The sequence below is a fragment of the Microtus ochrogaster genome, chromosome 22 (assembly GCF_000317375.1).
Source record: "Microtus ochrogaster isolate Prairie Vole_2 chromosome 22, MicOch1.0, whole genome shotgun sequence".
In the NCBI taxonomy this organism is placed as follows: Eukaryota; Metazoa; Chordata; class Mammalia; order Rodentia; family Cricetidae; genus Microtus; species Microtus ochrogaster.
In genome coordinates, this window is record NC_022023.1 from 2277675 (window position 1) to 2298072 (window position 20398).

General features: G+C 44.1%; 1 protein-coding gene across 2 annotated transcripts in view; it reads right to left on the reverse strand.

The window, feature by feature from the left end:
- Positions 1–3689: 3689 nt before the first annotated feature.
- Pak1 (p21 (RAC1) activated kinase 1) overlaps positions 3690–20398 on the reverse strand; it is a 53781-nt gene continuing 37072 nt past the window's right edge. For both annotated transcript variants that reach the window (XM_013350158.2, XM_005357543.2), the window contains exons 10-15: positions 15501–15613; positions 13478–13595; positions 11876–11975; positions 10637–10833; positions 8269–8406; positions 3690–4979 (exon numbers count right to left, since the gene is read on the reverse strand). In XM_013350158.2, coding sequence (XP_013205612.1) covers positions 4893–4979; positions 8269–8406; positions 10637–10833; positions 11876–11975; positions 13478–13595; positions 15501–15613 — 753 coding nt within the window. In that variant the 3' untranslated portion in view covers positions 3690–4892. The remainder of the gene's footprint in view (positions 4980–8268; positions 8407–10636; positions 10834–11875; positions 11976–13477; positions 13596–15500; positions 15614–20398) is intronic.

Here is a 20398-nt window from a genome sequence, read left to right on the forward strand (position 1 = left end):
ATCTACGTCTCCACTGCAACAAAACTGAACACCTCTGAACTCCAGTCACCATGCTTAATCTCGTATGCCGTCTTCTGAAAAAAAAAAAAAAAAAAAAGAAACACTGGCTGCACCTTGGCTGTCCTCAATGGTGTGTTGCTGTATAGACTTCAAACTCTGTAAACTGCAGATTAAATCCATTCTCTTTCCTTTCAGATTGGTTCCATCTCCCGTGGCTCTAAACGAGGTCTGAACCCAGTGTCACAACCTTGGTACCCCTCCCCCCCTTTCCTTCGTAGTCTGGCACAGGGAGGAAATTTAGCTTAGCTTGCGGTAATACTTTAGTCCGCCTCTCTCCATTTCTTGTATTTCAAACTCCACTAGCCCCCCCCCTCAATTCTCAGTGTGCATCGCCCAGTTAAGAGATCAAATTACTCACACTCCCTAAAGCCTCCCAAGGAGCAGGCCATGCTGATCTTCTAACAACACTGACTAGGCTTAGCAGGAACCCCTGAAGTTAAAGTTGAGCCTTCTTAACGTGGATTCTGTCCCTTTCCCCATCCTTTTCCTCCCTCTTCCTCCATTCCCACTTCCGCTGTCTCCCAGCAACCCCAGGCGTCTTGAACTGATCTCCCTTTTCTTTCTCATTTAGTTTATATTCATAACCATGAACTTAATTCCGCAATCCAGCTAGACTGGGAGGGGAACGAGGAAACTGTGGAAACCCGGAGAACTTCGGTGAAAGCAAAGATTGCGGAATATTTCGAGCAGGTGGAATGGGGGCGTTGTCCTGAGCTATAGAAAGTACGGTCTGGTGGTTAAGATGCCTTCAAGTCAGAAATTAGAGTTGTCCACAGTTGACAGTGGTGACCTTCCTGCTGGTCTTGATCCTGGACCCAAAATGTCCATGACTTCTGCATTACTCATGCCTTCGTTCACCTCCCCAAAGTCCATATGTTTTCCATCTAGTCCTTGTTGGGGGAGGTTCCTGTCCCACCTGGTCCCATAATAAACACACAGGAACTATATCGTTTGCAATAATGTTTGGCCAATAGCTTAAGCGTATTTCTGGCTAACTCTTATATCCTAAACTAACCCATCTCCATTGATCTGTGCCTCACCACGAGTGTTTTTAGTTTCATGTCGACGTTAAGGTCTATCTACTTCAAATAGTCGGGGGACACAGTCACAAACATGAAAACACCAGCACACATTTAAACTTTTGCAGTGGTACATGCTCCCCTTGGCTTAGAGACCCCTCAGCCAAATATGTTGGTCATTTTAAAACTGCTGCCACTTCTCCAAGTTCCTTGTGGTTTGAAGCTGAGTGCAGGAGTTCTCCAAACCAGCTGTGACTTCATTGTTGGAAGAGCAGTTCCGCTCTTTAGCTCTTGGACTAAGGATGAATAAACAGTCAAGGCTGTCTTAAGTGGCATTTGTCTAAATCAACTCGAGAAAGGTGGCATGAAGAAAGGGATATGCTTGTGAGTGCATATGCCACCTGTCTTGTACCAGCTTCTGATTTCTTTTTCTTGGCCAACCACCCAGCAGCGATGCATCAAGCCCCAATCTTGGGCAACGCTTTTGTTAGGCACACACGGTGTTCCTGTTTGACAAGTCACCTGCTCTTGTTAAAAAACAAAACAAAACAAAACAAAAAAAACAAAAAAAAACTTTTATTACTTTCTTAATTTCCTTTATCGTGTGTGTGATTTGGAACACGTCAGTAGGCTGCATAAATGTCTTTACCTGGGGAGATTACTGACTCTGAATCTCCTTTTATTTTTTTGTATATGTGTATGTCTGTGTGAGTGTATGCCACATGTGTGTGCACCTACGGAGGCCAAAAGACAGAGTCGGATCCTGGTACTGGGAAACAAAGTTAGGTTCTCTGCAAGAGCTCTTAACTGCTGAGCCATCTCCCCAGCTCCCACAATTTCCTTTTACCTGCAAGAACATTAAAATCAATTCTTTTGATTTTGCTTTGCTCCTTCCTGGCTGAGTGTCCTGGAACTCGCTTTGTAGACCAAGTTGGCCTTGAAGTCACAGAGATCCACCTGCTTCTGCCTCCTGATGGCTGGGATTAAAAGTGTGTGCACCACAAATGCCCTGCCATTCTTTGCTTTTAACACAACTGTAATAAAGAAACTTGAACTCCAAATCTAAGAGGCATGAGATATGAATGCTAGGTATTATCACTTAGCAACTCAGCCAGGAAAAGGAGTTTCAGTTTTCTTCTTCTGCTTTAACAGTCTTGTCAAGCAGCCATGACTAGACACAATTTATTATTTTGGTTTGGTTTTTGAGACAATATTAAAACGTAGCTCAAGCTGTTCTCCTGCATGTCTCTCAAGGGCTGGGATTACAGGCCTTTAGTGCCACGTCTAGTCAAACACAAGTTTTGGCCAGTGTTTAAGTGATTGTTGATTTTATGATAAGAAACCAGCGTTGACCAAAATGCTAAAGTATAACTTAGACTCCCAGATATAGATTCTTATGTAAGGCTCCTATTTTAATGCCAGTGAAAGTCAGAATTAGCACACAGTCTTCTGACAAACCAGGTCACTTCAAGCATTACAACATAGGACTGCAATTGCCATGTTCCAGGGATTGTACCCAATGTTATGCAAAAATTATTTTAGTTCCTCAGAAACTCAGAGGTAGATACTATTATTATACCTACTTTACAGATCCAGAAGTTGAAGTTTAGGTGACTTAAGTAGTATATCCAAGGGCATATATATTGTGGGTGAGCCAGGATGAAACATACTCAATTAATTTTTTACATTATTGCTACTTGTTTCCTCTAGAGCCGGCCCGAATCTAAGTTATAACTCCTAACAGTAGCAACATCACAATTAGCAAGTAGCAATGAAAATCATTTTAAGGCTGGGGGTCACCACACCATGAGGACAGCAGCTTAGGAATGTTGAGAAGCATTCTTTAGATTTTGCTTTCTAGGGTGGAGGTGAATTTCTATCAACCACCAGTGAGCCTGGGAGAGGGCTCTGAGTACTGTGTGAAACACAGCCCCAGACACCTTGACTGTGCCCTGAGACCAGACAGCAGGAGCAGGAACGTCAAGCCAGGGTACGCCTAGACTTTAGCCGGCCAACTGTTGCTGCATCGGGTCTCTTCGGTTATCTCCTTCAACTTCAGGCTGAGTCTGTGGTCTTCTTAACTAAGCCGGAATATTGAACTCAGCACCCCCAGTTCTTAGGCTAGACCTATATGTAAGTGCAAAGCTCCTAAAAACAGCCTTGAGGGGGAGGGAGGAAAACCAACCTGGCAGGACGAGCTGCTGTGGAATACATTTGTAGTTTGTGAAAGTGTAGACACATATGATTTCACCCAAGCATGTCATGGTTATCACCAGAGAGGAGGCTGGAATGAGGGACCAGCAAGATGGAGACGGTCCTAGGGTCCTAGGCGTGCTCTGTTTCTTACGTGGGCACCGAAGACATGCGTGTTTACAATAATTCTTTAAACAATGCACATTTTGTCGTGACTGTTTCGCTTTGGCCCAGTTCTTTAGTATATATCTAAACTAAAATGTTTTTAGAAAGAAAAGACAAATGGAAGTCTATGACCGCAAAGGGGTATCCTCTCTGCAGCTGACTTCCAAAGGGTTCATGAGGAATCAGTATTATTTCATGAGAAGTGGGGGAAGCAGAAACATGAGAAGGCAAAAAGACACACTCCACGTAGCGTACTTTCATTTCCTTTTATTGAAGGAAACAGAAACGTGTGCTGCTGAGGCAGGCGCACCTCCGAGCAGGACAAAGTTGTCAGCGGGGCTGACACGACAAGCCACAATGCTGGCCAAGCATCCTACCACAGTGGGAGAACCAAATCCACAAAGGAAGCGGGAGGTAGCAAATATCCCCAACACCCAGAGTAAGCATGTCCGTTTGCAGAGAGCTTGGTCATGCATTTAAAAAGAGGGTCCCTTTATCGCTAGGAGCACAACATCTCAGATTTAGAGACCTTTTCTTTCGACAGAAATAGTGAAGCTACCAAACGATCTGAGTTTCGTCTTTCAGCTCCCTATCCCAGGTAGAAACGGAGGCTGAGACCTTGAAATAGCGCACGGGCCTAGCTCGACAGGTGCTGAAGCCCAGCCATACGCTAAAAGTAGCTGCGCTGTCCCTCTCCTTTCTCGCACTGTCTCTCGTTCAACTTGTGCTCTAGGAAATCTCTCGATGCTATAAATAAGATTCATAACAGAATGCAGGCAGCGGCCTAGGGGATGCAGGGAATCAAAAGCTGCTACAGAGCTAAGACCACTTCACTAGAAATAGCACAGGGGACACTACTGTGCCAAGGTTCCCCCGAACAGCTGCTAGAAGCACACACAAAGAAAAACACGGTAGCTCTCCCATGTTGGGGTCGGCTGCACCAATGTCACGGTTCACATCCCTGGCAGAACATCAGGCCCCACGGCATTTCCAAAGCTGTTATGGTTTTCCAATACAACGAGGTGTTTGGGCAATTTGGTCACAGAAAGAAGGCGCTAAAGAAATTTTGACTGATCGCAAATTGATAATGCTATCAAACCATAAATTTATACAGCCAAGAACTGATTGTGAGGGGTGAGGAATGGGATGGTTGAGATTTCTGTTTCGTAGAAACAGGTTTATTCAGGTAAACCCCTGCTCATAAGTCACCTCCCGCACGCCCACGAACTGGAAGGGAAGTCCTGTTTAGAAATGGCCATTGCTGGATTAGCTGGTCACCCAGCTGCAGTTCTCTTCAGTGCAACACACACGGTGTCCAAGGTCGAAGTCACGAGAGCACTAGATCAGGAAATGGGAGAAGCGAGGCAAGGGGGGGAGGACACGAGGGTCGGAGTTCCTGAAACGAGTGTTTCTTTCCTAGAAGGCTTGGCACGATGATGCTGGGGTGGACGTGGTTCAGTGGCTGTTCTTGGTGGCCTCCTTGGCTGCAGCAATCAGTGGGGTGAGGCTCGAGAGGGGCTTGGCAATCTTCAGAAACTGGTGCTAGGAGAAGAAAGAGCAGAGTCTGATTATTTACCATTCTCACTCAGCAGCCATTTGAAGACAGTAAGGACAGCCATGTCAGATCGTCCTCAAACTGAAGGAAGAAAACTATCTTACTCTGTGTGTGTGTGTGTGTGTGTGTGTGTGTGTGTGTGTGTGTGTGTGTGTACACGTCAAAGGACAACTCTCAGGAACCAATTCTTTTCACAATTACAGGAACAGGGGAAGGGATCTCAGGTTGTCAGACTTGGCAGCAGGTACCAGGATACCCAGTAAGCTATCTCACTGACTAAGCATACAAAGTTTACTTATAATAGTTAATGCCTGTAAAAAAAAAAAAATACAGAATATTAACACAGTAATTGACACACTGAAAGCAAGATGAATCCATAGACCTCTTTTTTTTGTTTTGTGAGACAGGGTCGTCTCTGTGTAACAGCCCTGGCTGTCCTGGACTGTAATCTATAGATCACACTGGCCTCAAACTCACAGTGATCTGCCCGCCTCTGCTGGGATCAAAAGCGTAAATCACCTCGCCTGGCTCTATACCATAGACATTTTGAGTGAAAGAAGACAAAAGTTCATTTTGTATGATTTTGTTTGTTCCTAAGTAAAACTAAACTATTGCAATAACAGAGTAACTATTATTTCTGGGAAAGACACTGAGGGTTAGTCCTAACACAACAACCTTAGTCTTCAGCCGGGAATACAAGCATGCACCATATAGGACTCTTTGTCAAAGCCTTGACTAAACTTAGCAAGGCTAAGTGTTCAGTAAGAATTTCAATAGTTTGGTGCTTTCCAAAATTACTTTCACTGAAACAGACTTTGAGTCATACTTCTATTTAAAAAGAGAAAATATCCTATGAAAATGTTACAGAAAACAATTCTTTATGTAACCACTTACCTAAAACGGTGGGTTGTTTATGTTTTGTTTTGTTTTCTACAATTATCTTGAGGATGCACTTCCATTTGATAATAAATATCAGAGCTACATTTCCTTTTCTGAGCAAATGTGATGTTTATAATTATTGAACATTATCTGGCTCTTCTAACATGTTTATAATAACTTTAGTATTATTATATATGTGTACAGACACACAGAGACGTATACATATACATTCATTGCTGGAGGTTGATTCAACTTATTGAGACAGATACAGGAGATATAGGGGAACTAAGAACCAGAATGATCTGGGCTGAAGCCTGAAGCTACGGCTCCCATACTGGGGTTCTATACGTTTCTGTCTCATCCTATATATTTCTGTCTGTATGTATATTCTCACAGGAGAAACAGGTGTGAAACTTTGTGACTGAGGATCCTAAAAAGTCTAGGTTGTGAATATTTACCAGATAACACTGATGTTAAGGAGCTACGGATGAAGTCCTATTTTTCTAAGTCTTCTGAAGAAAGAAAGCAGCATCCTCCAATACTCAACTAGGAAGCCTCCATTTACTTCTCTCAACAAAATAAACTAGGTAAGCCCTATAAACCTTCCAGCTGACATGTTCTGAGTCTATAGAAGCAATGACCAAGAGCATATACACTTGGGAGACAGACAGACATAACTGAAACACTGTATCTGCTGTTTGTCAATGGTATAATTACACAAAAGTTATTACATGTAAATTTCCTCACCTGCAAAAATGGGAATAACCAATCCTGTAACTCACAGGGTTGCCGGACAGAATGTACCTGCTGTACCAGGAAGAAACTCTAGAAGGTGCTTTCAAGGGCTACAATTGGGTACCTAATTAAGACTGTTTCCAGCCGGGCGGTGGTGGAGCATGCCTTTAATCCCAGCACTCGGGAGGCAGAGGCAGGAGGATCTCTGTGAGTTCAAGACCAGCCTGGTCTACAGAGCTAGTTCCAGGACGGGCTCCAAAACCACAGAGAAACCCTGTCTCGAAAAAAAAAAAAAAAAAAAAAAAAAGACTGTTTGCAATGACCACAGACTTAGCACAGTTGATACATTTCCCAAGGCCTATGGCTTCCAGCACACAAGTCACATGAAAGGCAAAAAGGACTCTACATTGTACCACGTGTTTAAGGAGCCTTTTAGTCCTAAGGGATCTAATGACTTATACTTGGCAGAACCCAGATCCCATACCTAACAGACCAGTGCTCTAAACAGTAGCCTCAATCACAAACATAGATAAGTAAACATCTCTATCCAACTCTATAGATATTGTCTGAGCACTGATTCTCAGTCAGATCGCATATAAGAAGAAGCCCGGATAATAATAAAACAGAGTTTACAGTAGAGTGGTCAAGACAGAGAGGTTCATGTGTAACTACTACAGGGTGGGTGCTAAGGTCCTGCTATCTGCTCTGCTGGCCATGCTCTGGTCTGGCGACACCACAGTAATGGTTAACCTGCAGACATACACTGTCACCTCCATAATGTGATACATTCCCAGTTTGCAGTTCAGTAAAATGACCCAAGAAATCAGAATCTGTATTTTAAAAGATGCTAACTATGAATGATGTCACTTGCTAAAGGTAGTTTTTGAAACCATATGAACTAACTAAAGCTGTGACCTCAGAATAAAAGTACTTTTTATAAACGGCTTGGTAAATCCAACTCTGTTTCACTACACCCTTACAGAGTCTCACTCCAAACAAACAGAATATCGCTGCCACCATCTGAAGTCTGCAATGACAAGACTATAAAGACTCCAAAACTGCACTACCTCCAGACCAGCAGCTCTCAACCTGTGGGGCATGAACCCCTTGGGGGGTCGCATATCAGATACCATGTATATCAGATATTTACATTACAATTCACAACAGCAGCAAAATTACAGTCCTGAAGTAGCAACAAAACAATTTTATGGCTGGGGAATCACACACCATGAGGAACTGTATTAAAGGGTCGCAGAGTCAGGAAGGTTGAGAACCACTGCCCGAGACACTGTTCCTTTGTATTGCTTAGTAAAATGTACAAAATTATAGACTTCTCAGAGAGCTATTTCACAAGACCCAAACTTTGATAGGCTAATGCAGGCAAAACAAGATGTCTGAAAGACACAGGAAAAACTTCAAAGGGAGCTCAGAAAGTAGACATTGAGTTGAGCCTAGAAAATGTGTAAAGTTTAAACAGACCGAGGAAGAGACTAAGGGACAGCTTTAAGCAAAGGCCCAGGGGTGAGGGTCGGAGAGCTACAAGTACAAAGTGAGACAGCAGGAGGGCAGCTTACGGGAAGCAACCTCAAAGACAAAAACGAGACACAAAGGCTGGGCTGGCGCTTCTTCCCATCGGGCATCTCGCTACAGAAGGACCGTTACCTGCAGCAGCTCTTTAGCCGAACCTCTCTTCTCCACATCCATCTCAAGACAGCGGTTCAGAAAGTCCCGGAAAATAGCGGACAGCTTCTCTGGGTTCTGAAGCTCTGGGGTGCCATTGGTGGCAATGAGGTACAAGGCCTGGCGATACAAATGAAGAACCATGTTGGTCTCACTGAGGCTCGCTCTCTTGGTCTCGAGACATGTCTTCTCAAAGTATGGCCAGCTGCGGGATGCTCCAGGACAGGAGAAGATACTAAAGGATCAAGTCTAACATCTCAAGGCCATGTGACCATGTATACGTAGCTAATATATAACTTCGTGGCTAATAAAACAATACTTCATATCCACAAAAATAAAGAGTGCGTTTGGAAAGCACTTCGTACGCTCTGAGGTGTTACAAGTCCAAGGGTTTATTCTTTCTCTTGATTACAGATATAAACAGTTTATTAGTCACTCAGCATGGTAAGTTAAACAGCTCTTTAGTAGCTGACCCAAATCAGTGTTGACCCCTTCGGTGAACTCAGTCACCCTAGAGGACTATAAAAAGGGCATGTTTGGTTAGACAGCAACTGTTCTTCTGCGGCTTCCCTGCCCCTGACATGAAGCCACTCTTGAAAAGGGAAGAAAAACATAGTAATGAGTTTTATAAGTACTCTTTGATTACAAGGTGTTCTCTCTCTCCTCTCTCTCTCTCTCATGACCATTTTCTCCTCAGCACTAACTCACTGCCATTAACAAGGCTGCAGCTTTCAGCCTGACCCTCTCAACTCTCTGCAAGATCTCGTTCCATTTCTCATATAAGAAGAGAAAAATAGGGCCGGGCGGTGGTGGCGCACGCCTTTAATCCCAGCACTCGGGAGGCAGAGGCAGGCGGATCTCTGTGAGTTCGAGACCAGCCTGGTCTACAAGAGCTAGTTCCAGGACAGGCTCCAAAACCACAGAGAAACCCTGTCTCGAAAAACCAAAAAAAAAAAAAAAGAAGAGAAAAATATTTATAAATGCCATCTCAATTTTTCCTTTTCTGCTCTTATGGATTTGTTCAAGTTAGGTGTCTGTCCCTATCCCTCTACGAACGGGCCACGAAGGCCTTGCAGGAGGAAGTCCGTCCGTCACTGGAGGCGGAACCTGCGGGCTTGCCTTACTCGCAGTTTGCTCCCCTGGCTCGGGTGTGGTTCCAGACGGACATTCTCAGTATCCTGCTCCTGCTGCCATTCCTGCCACTCCCCTATCATGAACTCTCACCCCCTGGATCCGTGAGCACAGACAAACCCTTTTCTGTTCTAAGCGGCCTTGGTCACCAAAAGTTACTAAGGCAAAGGGGGATCGACTTCCTCAGCAATTCGGGCTATTCCAATTCACCTCGTCAGGATGCTTTCAAGATGCTTTCCGAGTCTACTTCTCCCCTGCATCCCTACCAGGGCCATCCAAGCCACAAGTCTGTCTGGACCATTCTATCGGCCAGCATGACTCACTGCCAGCACAAACTGTATCCTGTTCTATTAGCCGGCGGGAAGCCCTTTCCAGTGCGATAAACCAAGCTCTCACAAAGCCACAAGTCCTAGCAGCCAGCCCTCTCTTACCCCTGACTCTAGCTACTAGTCTACTTTCTCCTCACTCCTTTCAGGGAAATAGCCTCTTTGAACGTGGGGCTCAACAAGCAAAAAGTCAAATCAAATTCTTGATACTTGGAAAATCTTGCATAAGACTAAATCTTCTTCATGTTTCTGCCGAAATAATAAGAGAAAACTTCCCTCTTAGTAAAACCTTCCTCATCACGTTTTCAATCATTCTTATCCTACATTTTCAACAGCAGTTACTACCTGTTACTATATAATAATGCGGTATTATTATCAGAACAGTATCTATTGTATATATTATCAGCCCTTATTTCTTCCCCTAACCATACAAGAGCTAAGATTGAGCTCTAAAAGTAAGCTACATCCCCAGACCCTTTTATATTTTATATTCAACAGTATCTAGTCTTTGGGCTTACACGTGTGTGACATGTTTAGTCAGTGTGTGCACATGTCTATACGGCACATGTGGACCACACGGTGCATGTGTGGGGACCAGAGGAAAAGCTGTAATAACTGGTTCTCTCTTCTTACCTCTTAGGTCCCAGGGATTAAACTCAAATCGTCAGGCTTGGCAGCAGGAACATTAATTCACTGAGTCATCTCACAGACCCCTTTGGTTTTGTTTTCTGAGACAAGTTGGCCTCAAACTGGCATCTTATCTCAGTCTTGTGAGTCTAAGATTACAAGAATGTATTACTATGCCCAAGTATACAGAGAGAAGAGCCTGAATCCAACTTTCTGGGATTAGAGACAGAAGCCCAAATACTTTGAAAGAAGATGGGAACACTCACTCTCAAAGGGTTTTCGTTGAGGTACGGGGGCTCCCCCTCAATCATTTCAATTGCCATGATACCCAGGGACCAGATGTCAACCTTGGGTCCATAGGCCTTGCGTGTCACAACTTCAGGTGCCATCCAGTAAGGGGTTCCCACCATGGTGCTCCTCTTGCTCTGCTCTGGAGTTATCTGTGCACAGAATCCAAAGTCAGCTAGAAACAGGGAGAGGAGAGTCCGTCAGTACGAGCTGTGCTCCCTGCAATCCGTCTCACCAAAGCAGGAATCACTTGATGGCTACCAGTCCCCTCCTCGTTCAGCCATGAAGAGAAGCAGGAGGAACACACAGAACAACATCTCTAGCCTCCCGCCTTCACAAACCAAATGGTCAAAGTCCAGTAGGATATTCTGGCCTTAAATGCTTAGCCCTTTATACATAAAAAACATCTCCAAGCCGGGCGGTGGTGGCGCACGCCTTTAATCCCAGCACTCGGGAGGCAGAGGCAGGCGGATCTCTGTGAGTTCGAGACCAGCCTGGTCTACAGAGCTAGTTCCAGGACAGGCTCCAAAGCCGCAGAGAAACCCTGTCTCGAAAAAACCAAAAAAAACAAAAAACAAAAAACAAAAAAAAACCACACATCTCCACACTTCAGAATCTTGCAATTAATTAATCTCTTATCTTCTGGACGTAAGTCACTGAATTAAGCACTAATACTGGGCTAGATCCCTACTTTCAGCCCCTCACTCCAGCCATCTACCCCCTTAGGACACAGTTTGCCGAGGTAGCTGGCTTCACACCTTTGTACAAAATGCTGTTCCTTCGCACGACACTGACACTACACGTTTATTTAAACTGGCCGCACCTTGACAGTGAAGGATGTCTTCCCTGTACCTCTAAAAGGACTGCCACATAACAGACATTCAGCAAATGGCTCCCGAATAAATAACTGAATGAGTGAGTTACATAAATCCGTTACAGGTCTCTCGGGGACTGAGGAGGTTGGTAAATGTATTTCAGATCCTATCCGAGAACCACAGAAGTCGGCATTCAGGGGGGGGAAGTGTTTTAATGTAAAAGAGTTGGAAAATAATAAAAAGACACTGTATGATATTACAGAGGAATACAGATATCCCATAACACCTTATAAAATAACAAGGTTTCTCTGGAGAATGCTGTAGCTACTGTTATTTAATTAGCCACCCGAGCCACTGCCCTACATGGAGAGAAGCGTCATCCTTCCTGAGAGCCATACTCACTTAACTTGACGGAGCCGTCCATCCCCAGCAGAATGTTGTCACTCTTGATGTCTCTGTGAATGACTTGGTTCGAATGTAGGAACTCCAAAGCTTGTAGACACTGTTGCATTAGTGTGTGCAGAATAAAGAAACATATAATTAGAAGACTAACGATAATCTAACCTCCTCATTGTAAGATAAAGGAAGCAAGGCCTCCAGGAAGAAACGGACTTGCCCCACATAGAGGCAGAGCCGGCTATATAACCACATCTTCTGTCTCCTAACTAAGAAGTTTTTTAAAACTCTGTGGGGCAGGGTAGGGGAGGCTGAAGTGATGGCTCCGTGGCCTCCTTGGGTACCACGTACATGTGCATGTAACCCTCCACCCCCCCCACACACACACAATTTAAATTTTAATTTAAAACTGCATACTGCTTTCATCTTACAATTTTGCTTTAATCAGAAGTGTTCTATCAATACATTTCCATGTCTAGGAAAGGTGACGCATAGAAGTGACGTTCACAGACGATCTTACTTTGGGAAAGAAGTCTGTACTACTGGGCCACACTGAATTTGACATCCCAGTTCTATACAGAGACAGATAGTTACAAATCATTCACAAATATAGATTTATCTTTTCAGTGCTGAGAAGTGAAACCATGGCCTCATAAATACCAAGTACACACTCTCTCACTTACCCACACTGCCAGCACAAATAGACTTTTAAGGCTCAGCAATGATTACAACCAGTAAAAGATATGAGAAAGATCTTTTTAAAAAGAAAGAAAAAGAAAGGGGGAAAGAGAAGAAAAGGAAAAAAAAACAAAACAAAGCAAACACCAGCTTCTTCAACATCCTGTTTACTCCCGTTAGCATCCTTCTCAGGATGCCGGGAAGGTGAAAATGTGCCTAACCTCTGCGGATAATGCTTCTTGTGGAAACCTGGAAAGCTGATGACAGCATCACAGGCCCAGAGATGTCTAACTGCACTGAGGAAGAATATCTATTTATGCTTTTCCTTTTCCTGTTTCTTTTGTCTGGAGTTATGACTGCTTATTGGTTTGCCTGAGACAGGGTCTCTTGTATCCCAAACTGGCCCGGAACTTGCCATGCAACCAAAGATGATCTCCCCGCCTCCACCTCCCCAGGGCTGGGATTACAGGCATATCACCACATCAGGCTTTCTGCCTGCAGTAAATTTATCCTATAACTTTGCTGGCTTGCCTCTACATGTCACTCAAATGCATATTCCAATCAAGGGAGAAACCTTCTCTGACTACCTATCTGAAAGATGCTACTACCTTCTTACCAGGAGTTATTTCCTCCACCATACACAAAGCAGGGAGGCATGGAAAAAAGTGGTTCAAATGTATGTCATTTGAATAGCTATGATTACAGATTCAAAGTATGAATGACTGTTTTAGTATAGACTTCCGGGTACTTTCTAATTTTTCTACCATGGTCAGAACAGTTAGCTTAAGAAAAAAAATGATTATAGAAATTATGAAATACAACCATAAAACATAAATGATAAATGCCAGAACTAACTTCTGTTTCCACAGAGCCCAGACTGAAGCCTCTTTGGGATGTGAGCTCACATGGATGGTGATATAGAGGCCTTACCTCCCGGCACACAGCTGCTATCTGGCCCTCATCCATACAGGTTTCCGTCACCACATCCGTCAAAGAGCCTCCAGCCAGGTACTCCATGACAACCCACAGCTCATCGCCCACAAGGTAACTGCAGGAAAGCGAATGCAGGGCGAGAAGGAACGGTTAGAACACAGGAAGCCATTGCAGGGGGTTTCAGAATCGAGGGGCGAGGGTACAAGGGAAACCATCTCAGGAAGCTTTGGAAGGGTTTAGGGTTTCCTACTCTGGGGAAAAACAAAAACAAACAAAAAAAAAAAAAACAAATTTGGAGGACAGAATCATCAATTTTAAAACAGTTGGGGATACACCTAGAAAAGACAAAACATACGTGGTCTATGAAGTCCCAAACACTAAAACTAAGAACACAAGGCTAAAATATAAAATCACATTTCTCTGCAATACCAGAGGCTACCTCCTAAAACTAAAAATACCAGTATTATTCCCACACCTGTAAAAGCATACAGGCAACACGCACACACGTGAAAAGGATAGGATTTGGAAGCCGTATTATCATGAAAACGGAGGGCCAAAGGGCCTCCTTGGGAGTTCTACTAGACTGAGATCCACAAGGCAGACTGGGTCTAGTTCAAGACCCTAGCCAGCACAGTAGATACCATTATTTACCGAATAAATCCACGTAAAATATGCATGTTAAATATATATTATTAAATATATGTTAAGCCGGGCGGTGGTGGCGCACGCCTTTAATCCCAGCACTCAGGAGGCAGAGGCAGGCGAATCTCTGTGAGTTCGAGAACAGCCTGGTCTACAGAGCTAGCTAGTTCCAGGACAGGCTCCAAAGCCACAGAGAAACCCTGTCTCGAAAAACAATAAATAAATAAATAAATAAATAAATAAATAAATAAATAAAATAAAATAAAATAAATATATGTTAAGTGAAAGGGTTGTGTTAGGTCTTTAGTAGCTGTAAAATGAACACCAGGCTACCATGCTGACAATGACTTCTGAGTTTGAAGATTCTGGCTGTGGTGTGGTAGCCTGGACGTTATAAATTGACCCGCGTTAGAACTGAATCTGACTCAGAGATCAGGTCTCCCAGACCCATTACGTGATAAACAGAAAGGTAACTCAGCCCATCTGGCCGACACCTTCTCCCTGCAGACACGAGAGGAAGCTGCTGCTGTGTGTTAACCTGCCATGATATGCTGGAGAAAAGCACGTGTTGTCTTAAGGTATGAGATTGATCCTGGGAATGGGTCTTACTTGGTAGAGGGGAGACCTGAAAGGTTTTAAGACTTATTTCAAAGAAAGGTAAGATTCTAATTCTGTTCTGCTGTAATTTCTTCTGGGGATGCTGGGAACCAGACACAGGGCCTCATATGTGCTGGTCAAGCATTTTATCACAGAGTTGCACCCCAACCCAACGGCCATGTTTGTAAGGTAATAAAGAATAAATAGGACAGGTTAAAAATGGCAGTGCATGCCTTAATCCAAGTAGTCTGGAGGCAGAAGCTGGTAAGCTAAATGTTCTGTATTCTCAGCTTAATGCTAGTTTATATGGGGGGGAATAAATTTCAGTTGACCACAAACTTAACTAGTAGCTAACAACAGGCATGGGGGGTGCACAAACAGATGCACTTTTATTGAGTTTAGAAAAACAAAGAGAACCATTTTTTTATGGTGGTCAGATTTCAAAACAACACCAGACTGGATTGAGCACCATGTTTTAAGAGTGTATAGACAACAAGGAGTTTTCAAGAAGGTGAGTGGGATGAAGAAATGCTTGGGATACAGAAGGAAATAAAGACATCAGGCAGGCGGACTGAAGAGGCAGCCTTCCCTAAAGCAGAAGGCACAGCTGTTAGAAGCTGTGGGGCGGCGGGTTAACCATCACCCAGAAGGATTTTCTAGCAAAGAGCTCAGGACAGAAAATACTTAAATGGAAGCAGCTCTGAGTGCTGGCTTCATTTTCTTCTCTAACACAGCTGTCTTAAAGGCCTGAAACTGCTCACAGGGCCCACCCACTCCATACCTGTCCAGGTAGTTCACAATATTTGGGTTTTTGTTTTCCCTCATGACCAGGATCTCATTAATAATCAGCTCTTTCTTCGGCTGCTGCTGAAGATTCATCTGTTTGATGGCGACCTGAAAGAACAGCACATTCGATGCACACCAAGGGTCACACAGCATTTACTAAGCACGCATTCAGCGCCAGACCTTAAGTTCTAAGTTTATTATCTAAACAATGATGAGGAAGACATGGCCTTAGCCTTAAAGCAACTCATAAGTTATCAATGTTAACTTCTCTCAGCTGGTAGCATTTAACACCAGCTCAAACACTGCTGGAAACAAATGTTCTCAGGGGGAACTACAAACTTACTGAAATAAAAAAAAAAAAAAGTCTTCATAAGCCACTGTGCTATTCTGACATATATCAAAATTTGATACCTCAATTTTTAAAAAATACTTTAAAAAAATCACTCAGTAGGGTTGTTACTACCTATATCCCAGCACCCATGAGGCTGAGATAGAATTGTACATGGGTGACCAGCCTGGCTTCATAGTTTAACTGTCTGAGGCATGTACACACACGTACAGGTAAAAGGCACTTTGTCTCAATTTATCCTGCTAACACAGACTGGTCTACCGACCCCACACACACCGGTCTTCCCATCTGAAAGCAAAATGGCTCTTGCTTGCCTAGACGTGTTCCTCGGTTCGACATTCAAGTTCCTCACCGTGACTTCCCACTGTACTACATGCTCCATGTTCTCCCTGCCTTCGCTGAAGCTCACCTCTCTCTGGAACAGACATCTCACTTTTACACACTCAGAAGCGTGGTACGATGGCAAAGGAAACTTCATTCTCAAACTATTGTGTGTGTTTCCCCCTTTTGGGAAAGTCCTGTAAGATCATATTATTCCTGCCACTTTGCATGAATTTATGTATGTCTGTGTGTGTGTGTGTGTGTGTGTGTGTGTGTGTGTGTGTGTGTGTGTACACGCACGAATGTATCTAGACATTTCAGAGCTTAATTAAAAACTCAAAACCCCAGTGTCAAGCACAGGGCTCAACAAATAAAGCTGGTGCTTAGAGAGAGAGAAGCAGTAAGTCAGTAAGTTCTTTGTTTACACGAGTGCGCGTACCTACAGACACCACTATACCCCACAGGGTTACACTGTTTGTTAAATATTTTTCCCCTAGAGATAGTCTCTCTTTTCCTTGCTCGGCAGACAAGAATATGACATCCAACAGAACCACTTTCTAGAAGCAGTAATAAGATTGAAGGATGCAGGTTGGAGTACTGGCTCAGGGGTTAAGATGGCTGAAGACCTGGTTCAATTCCCAGCAGCCATATGGCAGCTCTTAACTATCTAGCTCCAGTTTCAAGGGAGCCGATGTCTTTTTCTGAGCTCCTTGGGCACCAGGTACACAAACATACATGCAGGGCAAACACCTATACACACAAAAATAAGTTAAAAATTTTTAAAAAATGAAGATGCAGAGATTTTGAAGCCAAATATCACTTGGAGCCAATACATTCTTCTGAAGAGGCTCAGTTAATGATTAAGAATAAAAAATAATTCTTACGGGCCATCAAGATGGATCAGTGGACCAAGGTTCTTGCAGCCAAACCTGGCAACCTAAGTTTGATTCCTGTGACCCACATGACAGAAGGAAAGAACAGATCCCTTCAAGCTCTCCTCTGACCTCCTCCCACAGCTATCATGGTCATGGGCATGCCATCCCCTCTGACCTCCTCCCATGGCTATCATGGTCATGGGCATGCCGTCCCCTCTGACCTCCTCCCACAGCTATCACGGTCATGGGCATGCCGTCCCCTCTCCTACACACACACACACACACACACACACACACACACACACACACATCCTCTCTCTTACACACACACAAAAATAATAAAAATCTTTAAAAATGTTTATTTAAGCATCTGACCTCTTCTATTTCTAGCACTGATGAACTGTTTGGAAAGGGGTTTCCCAGCAGGTCAGGCCTTAGGGCCCACAGCATCTTTCTGTAACGGCCGAGGAGTACCTTTTCCTACTGGCTGCAAAGGGACACATTAATCGGCTGTACATATTAAGTAAGCCTTTATGACTAGGACGGGGGCCTTTAGAGTCCCTTTGGCGCTCCTTAGGCAGCCCTGGAGGATGAACAAGTGCTTGTGAACCTCCCTGTGGTCATCAGAGGCAGCAGCAAGGGAGAAGGCAAACAGAGGCTAGGGCAGGATACCAAGAACCCCTTATGCCACCTCTACTGGGCTCGAGGGCTCTGCCTACAGGCCTTGACCTAATAAAACCCTGTCCATCTACAACAGGCAATACCACTCCTATAAAAGAAGAAAACTGCACTTGACCTAGGAGATCTAAGCTTTAGGTGTGACAGTCAATTTCCAAATTTGACTAACTGCTGGTTGTATGAACCTAAATCTCTTTATAAATGTACTGAAAATAATAACCACAATTCTACTTTGATTTCTATTTTGAGTCAAAATATATTTTGAGTACAGAAAAAATAGACATGTCATTCACTTGTAAGTCAAAGATTTAAGTAATAAAGGCAGCCAGCAATGAATAGGATCAGCACGGTAGTCCCACATCTGATCAGCACCTGGCACAGAACAGCGAGAATGAGGACCATGCTTCCTGCTGTGCTTGTCAAAGCCAAACCCAACAACCCTTCGAAGGAACACGCTGCATTTTCAGGTGCAGACCCAAAGCCAAAGCACGTAAGAAAACTGCCTAGCATCAGGATCGCAGCTCTCAGACCAGTACAATTCCTAAAGCACCTCCAATCGTTCTTGCTATTAAACACATTACCTTTAAAAATAAGCTTGAAAAGTGATTGATCTCTAACAGGAAGATTTCCCAGCACTCACTGCTATCCATCTATATGGGTCGGACAGGAACTCCCCTCTTTGAGCTGGAGAACACCCTCATCATCATTCACAGAGACGAAGAGCTCACCCTGGCCTCACACAGATTTAGACTCCCCTGGGCAGGAAGCAAGGCCGTCCTGACCACACTGCGTTGGCCACGCTAATGGATTTGTCTCCATTCATAGCTTTTTCACCACGAGACAAGCACACAGCAGAGTCAAGTTCTCACACTGCCATCTCCAGGGCTTCAACCATCACCCGTCTGTCTTCCTTCAACGGTTACAAGGCCCAAGAGACCAGGAACATGGTAGGTGAAGTCCCCAACACCTACCCTTAGCTCTGCTGTGACGCTGCAGCCCAAAGCACACAAGACTTCATTCTAACTCAGACCCTGATCATCTGGGCAGAAAAAGGTCAAACAGTTCACCCAAGCTAACAGAAATAACTTTAGGCAAGCTCCCATGTCTTTAACTTCTCCACTGATTCTTTTATTTTATAATTTATTTATTTTGATTTTATGTGCATTGCTGTTTTGCCTGTGTGTATATCTGTGAGGGTGCTGGATCCCCTGGAACTGGAGTTACAGACAGTCGTGAGCTGCCATGTGGGTGCTGAGAATTGAACCCAGGTCCTCGGGAAGAGCAAACAGTGCTCTTAACTGCTGAGCTATCTCTCTAGCCACCTCAATTAATTCTTAACTATAATAAGGATTTTAATTATTTTTTAAGATTTTTGTTTTGTTTTCGAGAGAGGGCTTCTCTGTTGTATATCCCTGGCTATCCTGGAACTCACTCTGTAAACCAGGCTGGCCTCAAACTCACAGAGATCCACCTGCCTCTACATCCCTGAGTGCTGGGATTAAAGGCGTGCGCCACCACTGTTGAGATAAGATCTCATTTTTAATTATGCGTGTTATGTTTGTATTTGTGTGTGGGTTTGTGTACATGAGTGTAGTGCTTGCTGAGGCCAGAAGAGGGTGTTGGATCCCCTAGAGATGGAGGTGCAGGCCGTTGCAAGTCACCCAACTGAGGGGCAAACAGCCAGTGTTCTTAACTGCTGAGCCATCTCTCCAGCTGCCACACTGGTGATCTTGAAAATTGACTCACTCTCACACAACATCAGCATTTGACTTTTACACTTCTAAAAAGTTAACAAGAAGCCAAGAAAACAAGAGTACAAGATTTTGATGACCAGAATTTCAAAAACATACAAGCAGATCCGGGCAGCCTCTCTCAGAGAAACACAACTGAGAGGTTCTTCTCTCAGTTTCTGCGTTTCAATACTCCTTTAACTAAACATTTCTCCCAGGTGATACTAACTGCGACCCACCTGCCAGCATTCCTGTGCTGTAGCCAGCCAGGGGCAGTCTACAAGGAGCCTCCAGTTACTTGTTATCCGCTTCATGGCTTCCTTTTGCTGATCTTGGGTCAGAGGGCTTTAGCAATAAGGCTTTAGCAGTGTTCTCATGGCTTAATAAAATAAGAACCAAGAGGTACCTCCAAATAAATTGAGGGCCCCAAAGTCCAGTGGGACCTGGAGCAGAACTGGAAGTTCCTAGATTAGAAGCTGACAGCCATGGGTTTAAATCTCCTCTACCGAGGCAGTTCAGTAAGATCTCAGGCAGTATCTACATCCGCTATACTTACACCTCTGACTTTATTCTTTCTCCTTGTACAGTACTGCACACCTGGAAGCTGCCTTCACCTTCTACCGCAGAGTTAGACCAAGTCACTGCTAACTACTTCTCAGGTCTACGTACTCCTATAACATCATCTTTCACAACCATCTCCTGGCTTACACGGTCCATTCTTCCTCCTCTCACCTGCTCTCCACACGTGATCTTTGGAAGACTTCGCAAAAATTTTAAGTCTCATATTAGTCTACTATTTGAGCCTAGCATGGTACAGAAAGAAGCTAGAAATCTCCCATGAGGAAAGAAAAGACAAGAAAGAAAAGGAAAGACGGACGGACGGACGGAAGGAAGGAAGGAAGGAAGGAGGGAAGGAGGGAGGGAGGGAGGGAGGGAGGGA